General features: G+C 44.7%; 1 protein-coding gene across 5 annotated transcripts in view; it reads right to left on the bottom strand.

Annotated features, from left to right (window-relative positions):
* Positions 1–1341: 1341 nt before the first annotated feature.
* Positions 1342–18994, bottom strand: part of LOC105497033 (zinc finger protein 701) — a 53838-nt gene continuing 36185 nt past the window's right edge. The window contains exons 1-5 of one of the 5 annotated variants that reach the window (XM_071086139.1): positions 15448–16234; positions 12130–12250; positions 11183–11263; positions 9748–9874; positions 1342–2755 (exon numbers count right to left, since the gene is read on the bottom strand). In XM_071086139.1, coding sequence (XP_070942240.1) covers positions 1485–2755; positions 9748–9874; positions 11183–11197 — 1413 coding nt within the window. In that variant the 5' untranslated portion in view covers positions 11198–11263; positions 12130–12250; positions 15448–16234 and the 3' untranslated portion in view covers positions 1342–1484. Of the gene's footprint in view, positions 2756–7469; positions 7502–8810; positions 8935–9747; positions 9875–11080; positions 11157–11182; positions 11264–12129; positions 12251–15447; positions 16235–18994 lie in introns of those variants that run through there. The other 4 variants (XM_071086141.1, XM_071086142.1, XM_071086143.1 and 1 more) reach the window with 4 other exon arrangements.

The following is an 18994-nucleotide window of genomic DNA, read 5'->3' as shown; positions in this document are numbered from 1 at the left end:
CCACGGTACAACCTTCAGTCCATGCCATCAGCTTCCGGGTCTGTGCCAATCAGCGCAGGGCAGAAGCCAGACCAGGGGTAGAGGTGGGCGGGGCCTGGATCTGGCCAGAACGTGAGGGCAAGAGGTGGGCGGGGCCTGAGTCAACCAAAATACTAATGGATTCGGTGGATTTGCACAGTACAGTATCAGCACCAAAAATTAGTTGAATTTCCGTATATTAACAAAAAACACTTTTAAACGAAAATTTAAAAACACTTCCATTTGCTGGGGATCTTAAAAAACACTTCCATTTGCTAGAGATCTTAAAGTGAGAAATACTTAGGAATAAACGTTAAAAACTGAGAATTTTGTACCTTGAAATCTACAAACATTAACCCAAATGATTAAAAACATATATAGAGATACAACTCATATTGATGGTTTGGAAAAATTAATATTGCTAAATTATTATGTAACCCAGTGTGATCCAGATTCAACACAATACTCATAAAAATCCCTATCGGTTTTTGTTAAAGAAACAAAAAGCAGGCTGGGAAAAGTGACTCACGTCTGTTGGCTAGGCTGGTCTCAAACTCATGATCTCAAGTGATCTACCCACCTCGGGCTCCTAAAGTGCTGGGATTACAGGCGTGAGCCATCGCACCTGGCCCAATCCTCTTAATATAAACACTTTAATGTCAATTAATGCTTGAACTCAATGTTTTAAGTCAACTCAAACTCAAGTCAATGCTGAATTGACTCTACTGTCAATTAATCCTTGATGGTTTGCTATGCTCATTGCATTTGTAACTATTACCTCAAAAATGAACGTTCTGATATTCTGCAAGGAGTAACCTCAGACTGAAGACCTTGTCACACATATGACATTTGTAAACTTTCTGTCCAGTATGGACCCTCTGATATCTAATGTGGTGTGAACATGAAGTAAAGACTATGCCACAATCATCATATTTGTGAGGTTTCTCTCCTGTATGAATTCTCCTATGTTTTGCAAAAGATAAAGCTCGACTGAAGACCTTGCCATAATCATCACATTTGTAAGGTTTCTCTCCTGTACAGGATCGCCCATGAACTGCAAGGTGTGAATGATGTCTGAAAAACTTGCCACACTTATTATGCTTGTAAGACCTCTCTTTATTATGGATGCTCCAATGTTTTGCAATGGTTGTAGTGTTACTGAAGACTTTGTGACAATCATTACATTTGTAACTGACCACTAAAGGCTTTGCCACACTCATTACACTTGTACAGTTCCTTTCCAGTGTGAATTCCAGTATGTTGTGCCAGGTGTGACTCACACCTGAAAACCTTGTCACAAACCTTACACTTCTATTATTTCTCTCCAGTATGAACTCTCCTATGTATTTCAAGGCATGATTTGAAATTGAAAACTTTGTCACATTCTTCACATTTGTAAAGTTTCTCTCCAGTATAAAGTCTGTGATGACAGGCAAGGTTTGATTGTTGCCTAAAAACCTTGCAAATTAATTACGTTTATAAGATTTCTTTTCACTATGAAGTCTATGATGACATTCAAGGTTTGATTTTCGATTAAAAACCTTGCCACATTCATTACACTTGTAAGGTTTCTCTCCAGTATGAATGACTTTATGCATTACAAGAGATGAATTTTGAACGAAGGTCTTGCCACAGTCATTACACTTGTAAGGTTTCTCTCCAGTATGAATGACCTTATGCATTACAAGAGATGAATTTTGAACGAAGGTCTTGCCACACTCATTACACTTGTAAGGTTTCTTTCCAGTGTGAACTCTCTGATGTTGTGCCAGGTGTGAATCACGTCTGAAAGCCTTGTCACAAACCTTACATTTGTATGGTTTCTCTCCAGTATGAATTCTCCTATGTCTTTCAAGATGTGATTTGCGACTGAAAACTTTGTCACATTCTTCACATTTGTAAGGTTTCTCTCCAGTATGAAGTCTATGATGACGTGTAAGGTTTGATTGTTGATTAAAAACCTTGCCACATTCATTACACTTGTAAGGTTTCTCTCCAGTATGAATTGCCTTGTGAACTAAGAGGCCTGAATTCTGCCTGAAGGTCTTGCCACACTCATTACACTTGTAAGGTTTCTCACCAGTGTGACATTTATGATGGCATGCAAGGTATCGCTTCTGATGAAAGACCTTGCCACATACATCACACTTATATTGTTTGTCTCCTAAATGGATTATCTGATGTTTTTTAAAGAGTGAGCTATGATTAAAGGCTTTGCCACTCTCATTACATTGGAAAGATTTTTCTCTCATGTGTATTTCCTGTTTTTCTATGAGTAATGAAGAATGAAGGAAATTCTTCCCATACTTATTAGAAATATGGGTTTTGGGCCTACAGGAAATTCTTTGGGATGCTGAAACTGAGAAAGCATCATTGATAGGCTTCTCAACTTGATTGCCAATTTTCCCTTCAGGCTGAAATATGTGCAGTTCAGGCAGATGAGAATGAAAGCTTGATCTAAGCTGATCTTTAATAGGCTTATTTCCAGCAAGTCTTTGATCATATTGGTCTGTACTACTCATCAACATTTTTATTTTTGGCATTGGTGCTTCATGGCCATTTGTTTCATTTTCTTGCCACTGAAACACAAAGTCATGAATATCTTTCCCAATTTCCTGGAAGCAAACATCTCCAATGTGATGACTTGCTTGTCTTTGCAATGTTCCTGTGTGGATCACTTCTGTATTGCCTTGCCCTGTTGATGAGAACATATTCATCATGCATTTGGAAGAGATAGCTACAAAATATAAACACCAATAGGTTTCCAATTAAGTACAGAAGTTACACAATACTGAAATGTGTAAATATGACACAAAAAACAATACTTATTTTAAACTTCTCAAACATGATCTTCAAAGTTTAGGAACACAAAAGGGGTAAGATTTTTTAATAAATAATGGGCGATTACATATTCTTCAAATCATTTTTACTGAAGCCTCTTTCCAATATCATGACAAAACACTGACAGGGCACAAACATGTGTAAGCCTAAAGTAAGGAGTATTTTTCCACTGTGACCCTAAAGTGTGTCACAATTTGCAAAAAACATATCACTGTCACATCAAAGAGGAGAAAAATATATATTCTCCATATTTATAGGGTATTTACTGTATACAAATAAATGCTAAAAAAAACCAGACAAGGTATTATATTTTTTAATAATCCACAATAATCTCTTGTAAGGATAATCAAAACCAATGCAATTTCTATATTGTCAAACAATCATAGCACTGAGAAGAAAATATTACAAAAATTAGGCAGGTGCGGTGGCCCACGCCTGTAGTCCCAGCTACTCAAGTGGCTAATGCACAAGAATTGCTTTAAGCCAAGAGGTAAAGGTTGCAGTGTACCAACATCGCACCACTGCACTCCAGCCTGGGTGAAAAGTGAGACTCCACCTCAAAAGAAACAAGGCAGGGCATGATGGCTTATACCTGTAATCCCAGTACTTTAGGAGACTGAGGCAGGCAAATTACCCGAGGTCAGGAGTTCAAGACCAGCCTCGCCAACATGGTAAAATGCCTTCTCTACTAAAAATACAAAAAGTAGGCGGGCGTGATGGCGGGCACCTGTAATCCAAGCTACTTGGGAGGCTGAGACAGGAGATTTGCTTGAACCCGGGAGGCCAAGATTGTAGTGAGCTGAGATCGTGCCACTGCACTCCACCCTGGGTGACAGAGTGAGACCACATCTCAAAAAAGAAAAATGTTAATACCACATTTTTCTAAATAACTGTTACAAAATTACCTATATTCATGTGCAACAGGCACTTTGTGACTTTTTAAAAATTTTTTTGAATTTTTATTTTTTTGAGATGGAGTCTCGCTCTGTCACCCAGGCCAGAGTGCAATGGCATGAGCTTGGTTCACTGCAGCCTCTGCCTCCTGGGTTCAAGCAAGTCTCTTTTCTAAGCCTGCTGGGTACCTGGGATTACAGATACGCACCACCATGCCTGGCGTCCTGGAATTACAGGCAGGAGCCACTGCGCCCGGCAGCACTTTGTGACATTAACAAGTGGAGTGTGTCAGTTACATTGCATATCACATACCGAAAACTCACAGGTAAAGTCATGAAAATCAGTTAATGAAATATTGTAACCCTTGATAAAAGAAGTCAGAAAATAATAAGTACATGTATACAGCCTGCAGAATTGTACACAATTCCCCATTAAGAAAAAAGCCATAACTTGTACTTACCACCAGTACACAACATAAGAGCTGAAATACATGTTAATATCACTACTTTCTGATTTATTAGGTCAAAAATATACACAGCACTATAAGGAATAAGAATTAACTAATGTCCAGGCACAGTGGCACATGCCTGTAATCCCAGCACTTTGGAGGTCCGAGGTGGGTGAATCACGAAGTCAGAAGTTCAAGACCAGCCTGGCCAACATGGTGCAAACCCATATCTACTAAAAATACAAAAACATTAGCTGGGCATGGTGGATGGTGCCTGTAATCCCAGCTACTTGGGAGGCTGAGGCAGGAATCGTTTGAACCTGGAAGGCAGAGGCTGCAGTGAGCCAAGATCGTGGCAGAGCACTCCAGACAGGGAGACGGGATGAGACTCCATCTCAAAAAATAAGATAAATAACTACTTTTCAAATAAGCTTTGGTATATTTGGTATTCTTTAATAGGATGTTCCTGCAGATGCAGACTTTGAAAGAATTTAGTCATGAGTGTTTACAACTCGTTAATAGAACTAGTACCTTTATGAAGAGACATTAAAGAGCTCTTTCTACCATGGTTCCTCTTTCCACCATGTCAGGACATGGCAGGAAGATGACTGGGCTAAACCATGAAGAAGGCTCTCACCAGGAACCAATTTGGCTGGCACCTTGCTCTTGGATTTCCCACTTTCCAAATTCATGAGAAATAAGTTTCTGTGTCTGAAGCCTCTCAGTTTAAGCTATTTCCTTTTTTGTTTATTTTTGAGATGGAGTCACGCTCTATCACCCAGGCTGGAGTGTACTGGCAGGATTCTCCTACCTCAAGTGATTCTCCCTCCTCAGCCCAGAGTCTCACTCTGTTGCATGGGCTGGAGTGCAGTGGAGTGATCTTGGCTCACAGCAACCTCCACCTGCTGTGCAGATCAAGTGATTCTCCTGCCTCAGCCTCCCAAGTAGCTGGGATTACAGGCACATGCCACAATGCACAGCTAATTTTTGTATTTTTAGTAGAGAGAGTTTCACCATATTGGCCAGGCTTGTCTCAAACTCCTGACCTCAAGTAATTGGTCCATCTCAGCCCCCCAAACTGCTGGGATTACTGGGAGCCACTGTGCCTGGCCCATTTTTGGCATTTAGTACATTCGATGCTTCACCACATTGGCCAGACTGGTCTCAAACTCCTGACCTCAAGTGATCTACCCACCTCGGCCTCCCAAAGTGCTGGGATCAGAGGTGTGAGCCACGGCAGCTGGCCAGTCTAAATTATTTCTGACAGGACAGTGAAATGACTGAGACAGGAACAGGAGCATCTCATCATCAACATCACCAAAAGCTGACAAATCTTATTAAACAAAGGAAGTTAAGAGTCTGTACTGTAAAACTTGCAATCCTTGAAGCCATCTAATAGCACTAATGTGTTAAAAAAAACCTTCAGATGAGCCGGGCACGGTGGCTTACACCAGTAATCCCAGCATTTTGAGAGGCTGAGGCAGAAGGATCACGAGGTCAGCAGATCTAGACCATCCTGGCTAACAAGATGAAACGCCGTCTCTACTAAAAAATACAAAAAATTATCCCAGCATGTTGGCACTCACCTGTAGTTCCAGCTACTTTGTGGGCTGAGACTAGAGAATTGCTAGAACCTGGGAGGTGGAGGTTGCAGTAAGCCAAGAGCCAAGATCACACCACTGCACTTTAGACTGGGTGACAGACTGAGATTTTGTCTCAAAAAAAAAAAAGAAATGAAAGAAGTCTAAAGAGTAACTCCAACCCACAAACATATATGAAGTTCACCAGTAAAGATAAATTAAAAAAAAAACAAAACAGGCCAGGCATGGTGGTTCACATCTGTAATCCCAGCACTTTGGGAGGACGAGCCAGGTGGATAACCTGAGGTCAGGTGTTCGCGACCAGCGTGACCAACAAGGAGAAACCCTTCCTCTACTAAAAATACAAAATTAGCTGGGTGTAGTGGCGCATGTTTGCAATCCCAGCTACTCAGGAGGCTGAGGCAGGAGAATTGGTTGGAGGTGGAGGTTGTGGTGGTGAGCTGAGATTGCAGCATTGCACTCCAGCATGGGCAACAAGAGCAAAACTCTGTCTCATAAATACATAAATTAATTAATAAGAGGACAGATACAGAAACTGACATATGTGTACCTTTTGTTCAGAACTAAACTTTTATAATATTATTTAAAATGAAAAAACACTACATATATGTTACCAGAAATGCAACATACACAGAAATAATTCTGACAAAAATTTAAAAAGTTCTAGAGAAGTAGTTTTTGCAGGTTATGAAACTTTTTTTTTGAGATAGGGTCTTACTCTGTCTCCCATGTTGGAGTGCAAAGATGCAATCTCAGCTCACTGCAACCTCTACCTCCTGGGTTCAAACAACTCTCGTGCCTCAGTCACCTAAGTAGCTGGGATTACTGCCACCCACCACTGTGCCTGGATAATTTTTGTAATTTTAGTACAGATGAAGTTTCGCCATGTTAGCCAGGCTGGATTTGAACACCACCTCGGCCTCCCAAAGTGCTGGAATTATAGGCATGAGCCACTACACCTGGCCAGGTTATGAAAAGTTTAAGTTTCATTATTATGCTATAACTTTAAGATCTTTAACATACCTGCAACAATAACCACTTCCCAAAACTACTACTCCTCTATAACTATTTTTATTTTTGTCAGAATTATTTCTGTGTATGTTGCATTTCTGGTAATATACAAGTACAGTGTTTTTCATGCCTTTTTATTTTATTTATACAACACACTTAACTTCTGTTTACTGAAAGAAATGGGCACAAATGGGCACGGTGGCTCACGCCTGTAATCCCAGCACTTTGGGAGGCCAAGGTGGGTATATCACGAGGTCAGGAGATCGAGACCACGGTGAAACCCCGTCTCTACCAAAAATACAAAAAAAAAAAAAAAAATAGCTTGGTGTGGTGGTGGGCGCCTGTAGTCCCAGCTACTCAGGAGGCTGAGGCAGGAGAATGGCGTGAACCCTGGAGGCGGACCTTGCAGTGAGCCAAGATTGCGCCACTGCACTCCAGCCTGGGCGACAGAGCGAGACTCCGACTAAAAAAACAAAAAGAAAGAAATGGACACTAACGTGGTTGCTATATTCACACTGGAATCATGCTTAAACCACTTACATGTTTACAGAGAACTAAAAGACAAAACTATTTAAAATAATAACAATAGTTGTGCATGGCGGCTCACGCCTGTAATCCCAGCGCTTTGGTGTAGGGTCCAGCCCTACGGAGCTTACCAGGTGTTCTCCCCGTGTGTGGAGATGAGAGGCTGTAATAAATAAAGACACAAGACAAAGAGATAAAGAGAAAACATCTGGGCCAGGGGACCACTACCATCAAGACGCCGAGACCCGTAGCAGCCGAAATGGCTGGGCACTCTAATGTTTATTGCATACAAGACAAGGGGCAGGGTAAGGAGGGTGAATCTTCTAGATGATTGACAAGGTGAAGCAAGTCACGTGATCAGAGGACAGTGGGCCCTTGCCTCTTATGTAGCCGAAGTAGAGAGAGAGAAACCAGCATACATCGGCGTTTTCTTCTATGCACTTATAAGAAAGATCAAAGACTTTAAGACTTTCACTGCTTATTCTACCACTATCTACTATGAACTTCAAAGAGGAACCAGGAGTACGGGAGGAACATGAAAGCGGACAAGGAGCGTGACCACTGAAGCACAGCACCACAGGGAGGCGTTTAGGCCTCCGGACGACTGCGAGCAGGCCTGGATAATATCCAGCCTTCCACAAGAAGCTGGTGGAGCAGAGCGTTCCCTGACTCCTCCAAGGAAAGGAGACTCCCTTTCATAGTCTGCTGAGTAACGGGGGCCTTCCCAGACACTGGCGCTACTGCTTCACCAAGGAGCCCTCAAGTGGCGCTTATGCGGGTGTGACAGAAGGCTCACCTCTTCCCTTCTAGGTCACTTCTCACAATGTCCCTTCAGCACCTGACCCTATACCTGCCGGATATTCCTAGGTTATATTAGTAATGCAACAAAGAGTAATATTAAAAGTTAATGATTAATAATGTTTATAATAATGATTGACAATTGCCATGATCATCTCTATATCTAATTTATATTATGACTATTCTTATTTTAACTATTTTCTTCATTATACTGAAATAGTTTGTGCCTTTAGTCTCTTGCCTCAGCAACTAGGTAATCTTAGGCCCACACTTTGGGAAGCCAAAGCAGGTGGATCACTTGAGACCAGCCTGGCCAACATGATGAAACCCTGTCTCTACTGAAAACACAAAAATCAGCTGGGCATGGTGGTGAGTGCCTGCAGTCCCAGCTACTCAGGAAGCTGGGACACAAAAATCCTTTGAGCCTGGGAGGCAGAGGCTGCTGTTAGCCAAGATCATACCACTGCACTGTAGCCAGGGCAACAGAGTGAGACTCTTTCATAAAATAAGAAAAAGAAAGGAAGAGCAGAGGGATAAGAGGGGGCAAAGAAAGATGTTATTTCAGAGATCTCAGGATAGAAACTTTCCTTTTCCCACAGAATTCTCCCACTTGCAGAGTTTCCCCATACACTATTGGAAGGTGGAGCTTCCACTCTGCCCATCTGAGCTCTTACCTGCCTTTACACCTGTAATACATTCCCACCCAGCTGGATTTTTTTGCTATTTTCACTTCACTCTCCACAGTCCAGGGCTCTTTTTCTCGCTCCAACATGGAGACAGCAGATCAGCAAGAGATTCCTGCTTATAAAAGGAAAGGACTGTGACGTGCTGGAGCTTTTCTAGAGTCCCAGCCCTATGTTTCAGTAGGTAAGAAGACATTGCAGATGATATAGGAAAATATTTCACTGATTGCTCCACTGACTGCCTCCTTCTGAATGCTTGGGGAGCGTTGTAATATGTAATATGTGGACATCGAGCTCTCTTCCAAGAACTACTGAATCAAAAGCACAGGAGAAGAAAACAGGGAACTGGATATCTTTAAAGTATGCCAGAAGGTTTTGTTTTTGTTTTTTTGTTTTTGTTTTTTGAGACACAGTCTTGCTCTGTCACTCAGGCTGGAGTGCAATGGTGTGTTCTCAGCTCACTGGAACCTTGGCCTGCCGGGATCAAGCGATTCTCTTTTGTCAGCCTTTCTAGGAGCTGGGATTACAGGCATGCACTACCACGCCTGGCTAATTTTTGTGTTTTTAGTAGAGATGGGATTTCTCCATGTTGGCCAGGCTGATCTTGAACTCCTGACCTGAAGTGATCCACACGCCTCAGACTCCCACGGTGCTGGGATGACAGGCGTGAGCCACCATGCCTGGTCTGCCATAAGGTTTTATGCTTACTTGACTCTGGAACCCCCCCCCCAAGCTATCATGAAGAATGCAAAACATCTAAACAAAGGGGACAATGAAAGTCCAGAAGCTACATCATGAAGCTTTTCATTTCAAAATCAACATGACTTCCACATTAGTCAAGCAAGGACGCAGCTCCCAGGAGGCAACAAGAGAAAATACAAAGATACACAAGGGCACATCCCCACTTCTGGAGGGAAGGTATCCTCACCCAGGGAGACCAGGTTCCTATAATTCTCCAGCATCACGTCTCTGTACAGAGTCCTCTGAGCAGGGTCCAGACATTTCCACTCCTCCTGAGAGAATTCTATGGCCACATCCCTGAATGTCAGTAGACCCTGAAATGAAAACACATTTTAACCAAATGGCTATGGGAGAAGTTCTTATCTCTACAGAAAATGAGAAGAGGAGAGAGGGAAAGCATGGATTCAATTGTAGGAATGTTCTGACAAATCCAAGTGAGGGATTTTCCACCACATAATGTCTTCCCAGTGGTGTTTGATTACACTTTTTGAAGAGGTCAGGATACCCTCTCAGTATGAATTTCTTATGTTAGAAGTAAATAATTAGCTGGGCATGGTGGCAGGCACCTGTTGTCCCAACTACTTGGAAGGCTGAGGTGGGAGGATGGCTTGACTCTGATGGTGGAGGTTTCAGTGAGCTACGATTGCACCAAGGCGTTCCAGCCTGGGCAACAAAGGAAGACTCCATCTCAAAATAAAATAAAATACATGAAAATAAGATTAATTAAAGTACAAAACTCTATTTTGTATATGTTCAAAAAATAATAAAACCTACACACACTCACAAAAAACTACATGTTAACACAAAGTGTGGTCATTTGTCCCAGATTTTCAAAGTATGCAATATTTTCAAAATACATACATATGTGTATATATGTATGTGTATGTATATATGTGTATATATATAAAGGTTTTAAAAATATAAAAAGTAGCAAGTTTTGTTTAACTGAAGAGGAACCTCATTTTGGTGGAAAAGGATACTTTGGCAGCTAGAAGTACTGCTCCTATACTTCAGAAAAATTGTAACCAGTTTTACAAAAAACACCTGTTTCACAAGACTCTCCACAGTAACACCACTGTCTCCATCAGGTTAATTTGTTAAGAATGGTTTAATAAATCTCCTGCTGTTATTTAGGTTGACTTCATATTCTTAAAATAATGATGGAATAAAACCCCCGTATCATTCATGTCTGTGTATGAATTTCCCATTCTAAGTACTAAGATTTTTTGAGTCAGAAACACAGCAACTCACTCAATTACTGAAAAATTTAGTATAAAATCAGGGAGAAAAGATTTTCCCTTATTGGTCTCCTTTTCTAGAATTTACCACGTACTTTGTGCATATGAATATGTGACTTCCATTGGCAGCTGCTCTAATCCTGATCTACAGAGAACTGACAGAGCATCCAGATGTGGCCCCTGAACAATCCCCACTGCCAAACAGCACTGACACCATGGGACCCTCACCCTGTGAGCAAGATGAGAGGGACTGAGGGAAGGCATGGGTGAGTGTGAGCAAACCTGTCAGGGAGGACACTTGAGACTCAGAGAAGATTCACAACACCAAGGCCCAGGGTTTCTGAAAGGAAAGAACAGAACAATCCACCGAGAATATCATCTCACCTGAGGAATAGCCATCCCTGACCCTTTGCTTTCCTCTTCCGTGTTTTTTCCTCACGTACCAAGAGTCTTTAGAAGTCAATCCTGAATGTTAGAAATATGTTGTTTATTGCTCAGAATCAACACACTTCCTCCCTGTAACACAATGACACATACAAAGGTGCCCTCACCCTGAAAAAATACAGTCACCTCTGCTGCCCACTGCACCAGGGATGATACATTTCTACAAGACTCTCACTTCCCTCCTGGAGAAGCCCACACACACACTGCAGGATTGAGGAGCCGGGATGGAATGAGCTCCCCTTCAGGGCACAGACCCAGCCCTGACCAAACCCCGTGCAGAGGCTGGGTGTGGTAGCTCATGCCTGTCATCCCAGCACTCTGGGAAGCCAAGGTGGGTACATTGCTTGAGCTCAGGAGTTTGAGACCAACCTGGGCAACATGGGAAACCCCATCTCTACCAAAAATACAAAAATTTGGCCATGTATGGTTGGTGCACGTCTGTGTGTCTCTGGTCCCAGCTACTTAGGAAGCTGAAGTGGGACGATCACTAGAACTCAGGAGTTTGAGACCAGCCTGGCCAACATGGTGAAACCCTGTCTGTACTAAAAACACGAAAATTGGGCTGGGCGTGATGGTTCATGCCTGAAATACTAGCACTCTGGAAGGCTGAGGTGGGAGGATTATTTGAGGTCAGGAGTTCGAGAGCAGCTTGGCCAACATGGTGAAACCCTGTATCTACCAAAAATACAAAAAGTAGCCAGGCTTGGTGGGGTGTCAGTAATCCCAGCTACTCCAGAGGCTGAGGTTGCAGGATCACTTGAACCTGGGAGGTGGAGGTCGCAGTGAGCCGAGATGGCACCACTGGACTCCAGCCAGGGCAACAGAGTGAGACTCAAAAATAAAATAAAATACAAATACAAAAATTAGCCGGGTATGGTGGCACATACCTGTAATCTCAGCTACCTGAGAGGCTGAGGCACAAGAATTGCTTGAATTCAGGAGACAGAGGTTACAGTGAACCAAGATCACAAGACTGCATTCACATCCTGGAGGACAGAGTGAGACTCTCTGGGAAAAGAAAAAAAAGCATGTTTCTGATGTGATTGACGCAGAGATAATAAAACCTGAGTAATGTGATAGAGCCTGACAGGCAGAGGGAACTTCAGATGGGGGTGGGAGAGCATGGGAGACATTTCTGAGCCAAGACCTGAAGGAGGAGAAGGGGACAGTGCTGTGAGCATTTAGGGACATAGGGTAAGAGCAGTGAAAACAACCTGAGACAGGAAGGGTTTTGAGGTTTGGGAAAAGAGAAAAAGCAAATGTGACTGGGGCAGAGGGAGACATGAGGTGAGGGTAAGCTCCCAGGAGGAGGCTGGACACTGGCAGGGGCCCTGGACACAGGGCTGTGGAGCCACAGTGAGGAGCTGGACTTTTGTCCCGGGGAACACGGGAAGCCGGTGGAGGGTTCGCTGCCAGGGACTGACATGACCTGCTTTAGATTTCGCTGTGATATCCTCAGAACAAGGACATTTTCAATGAGTTACGCTGAGAAGGTCTGAGATGAGTGAGAAGATGTACCTGAATTCTGACATGGTGGCCTGGAAGCGCTAATGGAAAGGGCTGGCCTTATCAAAATTATCCTTGAAACTTAGAGAAGCATCTTTCACATACCTGGGATAAAGAAACTTCTTTTGTCAGGTTCTGATGCCACTGATTCCCAACATTTAATTCTTCCTCACAAGAAAATTACAGTAACATTTATAAAATGCAGAAGTATAAAGACACAGCTAGTGACCTTGAAAACAGAGAGGCCAAGTGCAGTGGCTCACACCCGTAATCCCAGCACTTTGGGAGGCCGAGGCGGGCGCATCACCTGAGGTTGGGAGTTCTAGACCAGCCTGACCAACATGGAGAAATCCCATCTCTACTAAAACTACAAAAATTATCTACAAGTGGTGACGCATGCCTGTAATTCCAGCTACTCAGGAAGGCCAAGGCAGGACAATCACTTGAAACTGGGAGGTAAAGGTTGCAGTGAGTAGGCCAGGCTTGGTGGCTCATGCCTGTAATCCCAGCACTTTGGGAGGCCGATGCCGGCGGATCACCTAAGGTCAGGAGTTCGAGACCAGCCTGACCAATATGGAGAAACCCCATCTGTACTAAAAATACAAAATTAGCCTGGCGTGGTGGTACATGCCTGTAATCCCAGCCACTAGGGAGGCTGAGGCAGGAGAATTGCTTGAACGAGAAAGTCAGAGGTTGCAGTGCGCCGAGATCGCATCATTGCACTCCAGCCTGGGCAACAAGAGGGGACCTCCCATCTCAAAAAAAAAAAAAAAAAAGGCTTGCGGTGACGTGAGACTGCTCCATTGCACTCCAGCCTGGGCAACAAGAGTGAAAGTGCGTCTCAAAACAAACAAACAAAAAACAGGGAAAGAGGGTCAGCTGTAGAACTAAGACATAAGCAAACTTTTTCAATCAAGAATGCATGAGTGGCCAGGTGCGGTGGCTCACGCCTGTAATCCCAGCAATTTGGGAGGTCGAGGCGGGTGGATCACCTGAGGTCAGAAGTTCAAGACCAGCTTGGCCAACATGGTGAAACCCTGCCTCTACTAAAAATACAAAAATTATCTGGGTTCCATCCTCACATCTTGTTTAACCTCTTGTTGCTCCTTCTCCCCAATCTTTAGATAGTCCTCAATCTCCATCTATTTCTGCCTCTTCTCCCATCTCTGCTCCTCCTCTGCTTTCCCTGTTAAATTCTGTCTTCCCTGTTATACCCCCTGTCCCCGCTCTCTGGCACCCCAGATCCCCAGGTGTCCTCCCTGCTGTGATTCTCCCTCTGTTCTCCTTGCCACCAGCACCACTGTGCTCTGTCTGCCCTGGCTCCAAATCCCTCCTCCTCTCCCTCACTCTGATGAGCCTCCCTCTTTACTGCCCCTCTGTACCTTGCTGTCGTCCATCATCTCTCTGTACATCTAGATTTTCTCTACATTTCTCCGGTTGCTTTTCTCCTCCGCTTGCTTTTCTTTTTTTCTTTTTTTCCCCCACTTTTGCTGTCTCTTGTAGCTTTTCTCTACATTTCTCCTCCCGCTTTCTTATCTTTTTTATTTTCACTTTTGCTGTCTCTTCACAAATCCCTCACCATCCTCTACTTTGCTATCTGTTATGGGACTTTCTGCTTTTCTCTGTCTCAGGTTTTCTATTGCTCTCTCTGTCTCCTGATCCTTTTGGCCCACACAATTGAAAGGAGCTGGGCACATTCCTCAGCCCCGGGCTCAAAACTCCCTGAGCCTAGCACAAACACATCCCATCCTCCCATCCCACCACCATATATCTCTCAAACTCCCTGAGCCCAGTATAAACACCACCTGGAAAGTCTCCGATAAGGGGACAGCCGTTCAAGGTTACTGAAAGCGCAGGAGCCAAAAGAATTTCTTTGTTCCCCTACAACTTTCGGGCTATAAAAAGCAAACGCTCGCATTGTTCAGGGCCCTCTTGTATACTGTGTAAAGGAGGGACCAGGTTCGAACTTGTAGTAAAGATCCTTGCCGCTTGGCTTTGACTCTGGACTCTGGTGGTCTTCTTTGGGGAACAAACAGTCTGGGCATAACACAATCACAGGAGGGTTTGGAGTAAAACGCCTGCATCCCGGAGCAGCTCATTTTTCAGTGGCTGGAGCTGGGCAGGCAAGAACACCCCGTGTCACAGGACAGGCTCCGGGCACCTCCCCAACGCGGGCTCAGGAGAAGCGGTGACTGCTAAGGGGAGACTTGGGGTGCAGCAGGGCCCAGCATGAGGCGGGAGGTGGGGTGTGAGGACGCCTTCGTACAAGGGTGGGGTCCACAATATCCCAGCACCAGGCAGAGAACGTGGCCTCCCCGAGACTGGGGTCGAGGCGTTTGCGCTTCAGGGGCCTTCAAGGGTGAGGCTGGGAGGCGCCCAGGTCGGAAATACACATCTCGGGTGAGGACTTTGAAACGCGCGGGGAGGGAGGAGTTAAAAAATGGTTTTGAGCACAAAAACTACGCGATAGGAAGTGTATACATCGCCCTGTAGCAGAAGACCGGAGACGGGAACAGCCTCAGGTCGACTTTAAGCACAAAAGGAAGCGACTTCCGAATTCCCAGAGGAATGTCCGCATTTTCTCCGGTTGAAGGAAGATGGGCGAGAATTTACAGGTCTGCGGGGACCCCATGTCCCAGGTGCGGAAGTGCTGGGGACCTGCGGAGTGCACACTTAATACAACACAGAGCAAAACTCACCGCCGCGGCGCGATTTTCACTCTAGGAGATCTGCTTCCTGGTCTGCGCGCATCTGTGCGCACAGGACTAAAGCCAGGCCTGGGTGGAGCCAACGAGAAAGTGGGCTGGGCCTGAGCAAGGTAGAGGTGGGGCCCCAGGCGGAGAGACCTCGCCCTTTAGAACCAGCAGAGGGCGGGGCAGGGGCGGGACAGGTCCCTCAGCCTCGCTCCCAGCGACTCTATTTTTGGGACTTTGGATGCCAGAGAGGTCAGGAAGACTGAAGGAAGATTCAAAAGCCCTGGAATTGTCTGGAACGGGGTTGCAAACTAGAATGTGAAATGCAAAACCCTGCCTGGGCAGAACGTACAATTTCATGCTGACGGCCCAGAGAACAGAATAGAAATCCTCTCCCTTTCTACTCTCCATTCACTCAGAAGGGAGAGTTCACCCTGTGCTCAGCTTCAGAGACTTCCCGAGGACCCCTGCATGGGATGCGCGATGGAGGGCTCAGGCCAGGGAGGAGTGAGGTCACCACCTGCTGCTTAAACACAGCAGGGATGCGGCCGGGTGGGCAGGAGCCTGAGGACCCAGGGGCGGGAGGATCGCTGAGCCTGGGGGTCCAGGCCAGCCTGGGCGACAAAGTCACACCTCCCGCAGGGCTCCCTTCCTTGTCTCTTTTAATTTTTAAAATAAAATTTTGATTGTGTGAGATAGGGATCCAACATTATTCGTTTCCATGTGGTTATTCAGTTAATTGTCCTAGCACATTTGTGGAAGAGATCTATTACTTTCTTTTTAAATTTCTTTTCTTTCTTTTCCTTTTTTTTTTTTTTTTTTTTTTTTTTTTGAGACAGAGTATTTCTCTGTCGCCCAGGTTGGAGTGTAGTGGCTAGATCTCGACTCAGTGCAGCCTCTGCCTCCTGGGTTCAAGCGATTCTCCTGCCTCGGCCTCCGGAATAGCTGGCATTATAGGCGCGCACCACCACACCCGGCTAATTTTTGTATTTTTTGTAAAGACGGGTTTTCACCATGTTGGTCAGGCTGGTCTCAAACTCCTGACTTGAAGTGATCTGCCTGCCTCGGCCTCCTGAAATGCTGGTATTACAGGGGTGAGCCACTGTGCCTGGCCCAAGAAATACTCTTCACTTCGCTTTTAAATGTTGAGAAAATATAATTGAAAACTAAAAAATCTTCCCTTAAATGAGATATCATCTTCACGACGATAACAGCGAAAGAAATAAAAACTGTTTTATTAATAAATAAGCCTTATACCAGAATGTGATGGGAAATAGAGAACAGTTGAGAGGTTGAAAAGAGAGAAAGAAACTTAACTGTTCTGTACAACCCAAGTTCATGTTTTCAAGATAAACACCAATCAGTCCTCAGGGAAGAGGACTTGACAACACCCTTGATCACACATAGTTCATCCTGGCTCTACTTGGTAATGGAGGTGACTATCTGTGTCAGCTAATTAGCTTCATCCAGAGGGAGGGGGAGAAACCCTAACCCATGTCTTTTTGACAAATGTGAGTTTTACAACATGGCGACAGGTGCCCTCTCTGGTGAGGCTCCTACAATCCGACAGAAACTGATGTCAGCAGGAAATAATAAAATTTAGAATACATTATTGTCATGCGCGTCCATTTGAAGAGACCACCAAACAGGCTTTGTGTGAGCAATAAAGCTTTTTAATCACCTGGGTGCAGGAGGGCTGAGTCGGAAAAGAGAGTCAGCGAAGGGAGATAAGGGTGGGACCATTTTATAGGATTTGGGTAGGTAAAGGAAAATTACAGTCAAAGGAGGTTGTTCTCTGGCGGGCAGGAGTGGTGGGGGTCACAAGGTGCTCAGTGGGGGAGCTTTTGAGCCAGGATGAGCCAGGAAAAGGAATTTCAGAAGGTAATGTCATCACTTAAGGAAAGGACTGGCCATTTTCACTTTTTTTGTGGTGGAATGTCATCAGCTAAGGCAGGGACAGGGCATTTTCACTTCTTTTGTGATTCTTCAGTTACTTCAGGCCATCTGGGCGTATACATGCAAGTCACAGGGGATGCGATGGCTTGGCTTGGGCTCAGAGGCCTGACAATTATTAATTATAGAGTTTATTTGAACACAAAGCATGAGAATAGCCACCTGGAAACCTCAACTCCAAATGAATGGGGTCAGTGTTCCGAAGTAGAGACATTAACGTTTCACACAGATAAGGAAAGATGAGAAGCTTTAGCAGAATCACCACTTTTTCCATTCAAGTCCAATGCATAGGTTGCAGTAGCTTGATTGGTGACAGACTGATACACTTCAAGGAAAGTTACATTATCACTCTGTAAGAAGGGACAATGATGCCAGGAGGTCTTATCTCTGGGACTGCTTAGCTTTCTTATTTACATGAAAAAATTTTTAATTGATATTAGGAAACTCAATTGTATAGCACATTTTGTTTTGTTTTGTTTTGTTACGGAGTCCTGCTCTGTTGCCCAGGCTAGAGTACAGTGGCACGATCTCGGCTAACTACAACCTCCACGTCCTGGATTCAAGCAGTTCTCCTGCCTCAGCCTCCCAAGTAGCTGAAAATACAGGCGTGCACCACCATGCCCAGCTAATGGCTTTGTGTTTTCAGTAGAGACGGGCTGGTTTATAATTCCTGACATCAGATGATCCGCCCACCTCAGTCTCCCAAAGTGCTGGGATTACAGGTGTGAGCCACCGTGCCTGGTCAGGAAAACATGTAGAAGTTGAGCCTGCATGCCACTGGACTCAGGTTGCATGACCATGTTCCTCTCAAGGCTCAGAATTACTTAAAAGTCTGTAGCTTTAAATTTGAAATATTTGATGTTTGAAATATTTAATTTCCTACTGACAGTCCGAGTGACCTTGGACTGAAGCCTTTGCCACACTGATGACATTTGTAAGATTTCTGTACAGTATGGATTCTCTGATGTCTAATGAGGTGTGAACATGAAGTAAACGCTCTGCCACAATCACCACAGTTGTGAGCTTTCTCTTCTGTATGAATTCTCCTGTTTTGCATAGGATGAAGTTTGACTGAAGACCCTGCCACAGTCATGACATTTGTAAGGTTTCTCTGTGGTATGAGTTTGCTGATGAACTGCAATGTATGAACTGTGTCTGAAAAATTTGCCACGTTTATTACACTTGTAAGATCTCTCTTCATTATGGGTTCTCCAATGATTTGCAATGGTTGTAGCATTACTGAAGACTTTGTGACAAACATCATGAGAGGTGACAGTGCACTAGCAGCCCCCACTCTCGGCGCCTCCTCAGCCTATGTCCACTCTGGTAGTACTTGAGGAGTTATTCAGCCCGCCACTGCACTGTGGGAGCGCCTTCTGGGCTGGCTGAGGCTGGAGCCAGCTCCCTCTGCTTGTGGGGAGGTGTGGAGTGAGAGGCACAGGTGGGAACTGGGGCAGTGCACGGCGCTCACAGAGAGTTCCAGGTGGGCATGGGCTTGGCGGGCCCCACACTTGGAGCGGGTATCTGGCACCGCCAGCCCCGGGCAGTGAGGGACTTAGCACCTGGGCCAGGAGCTGAGGAGGGTGCGCCAGGTCCCCCA

The sequence above is a fragment of the Macaca nemestrina genome, chromosome 20 (assembly GCF_043159975.1).
Source record: "Macaca nemestrina isolate mMacNem1 chromosome 20, mMacNem.hap1, whole genome shotgun sequence".
Classification (NCBI taxonomy): Eukaryota; Metazoa; Chordata; class Mammalia; order Primates; family Cercopithecidae; genus Macaca; species Macaca nemestrina.
The sequence above is the reverse complement of the archived record's forward strand: the minus strand, read 5'-3'. Positions and strand labels throughout refer to the sequence as shown.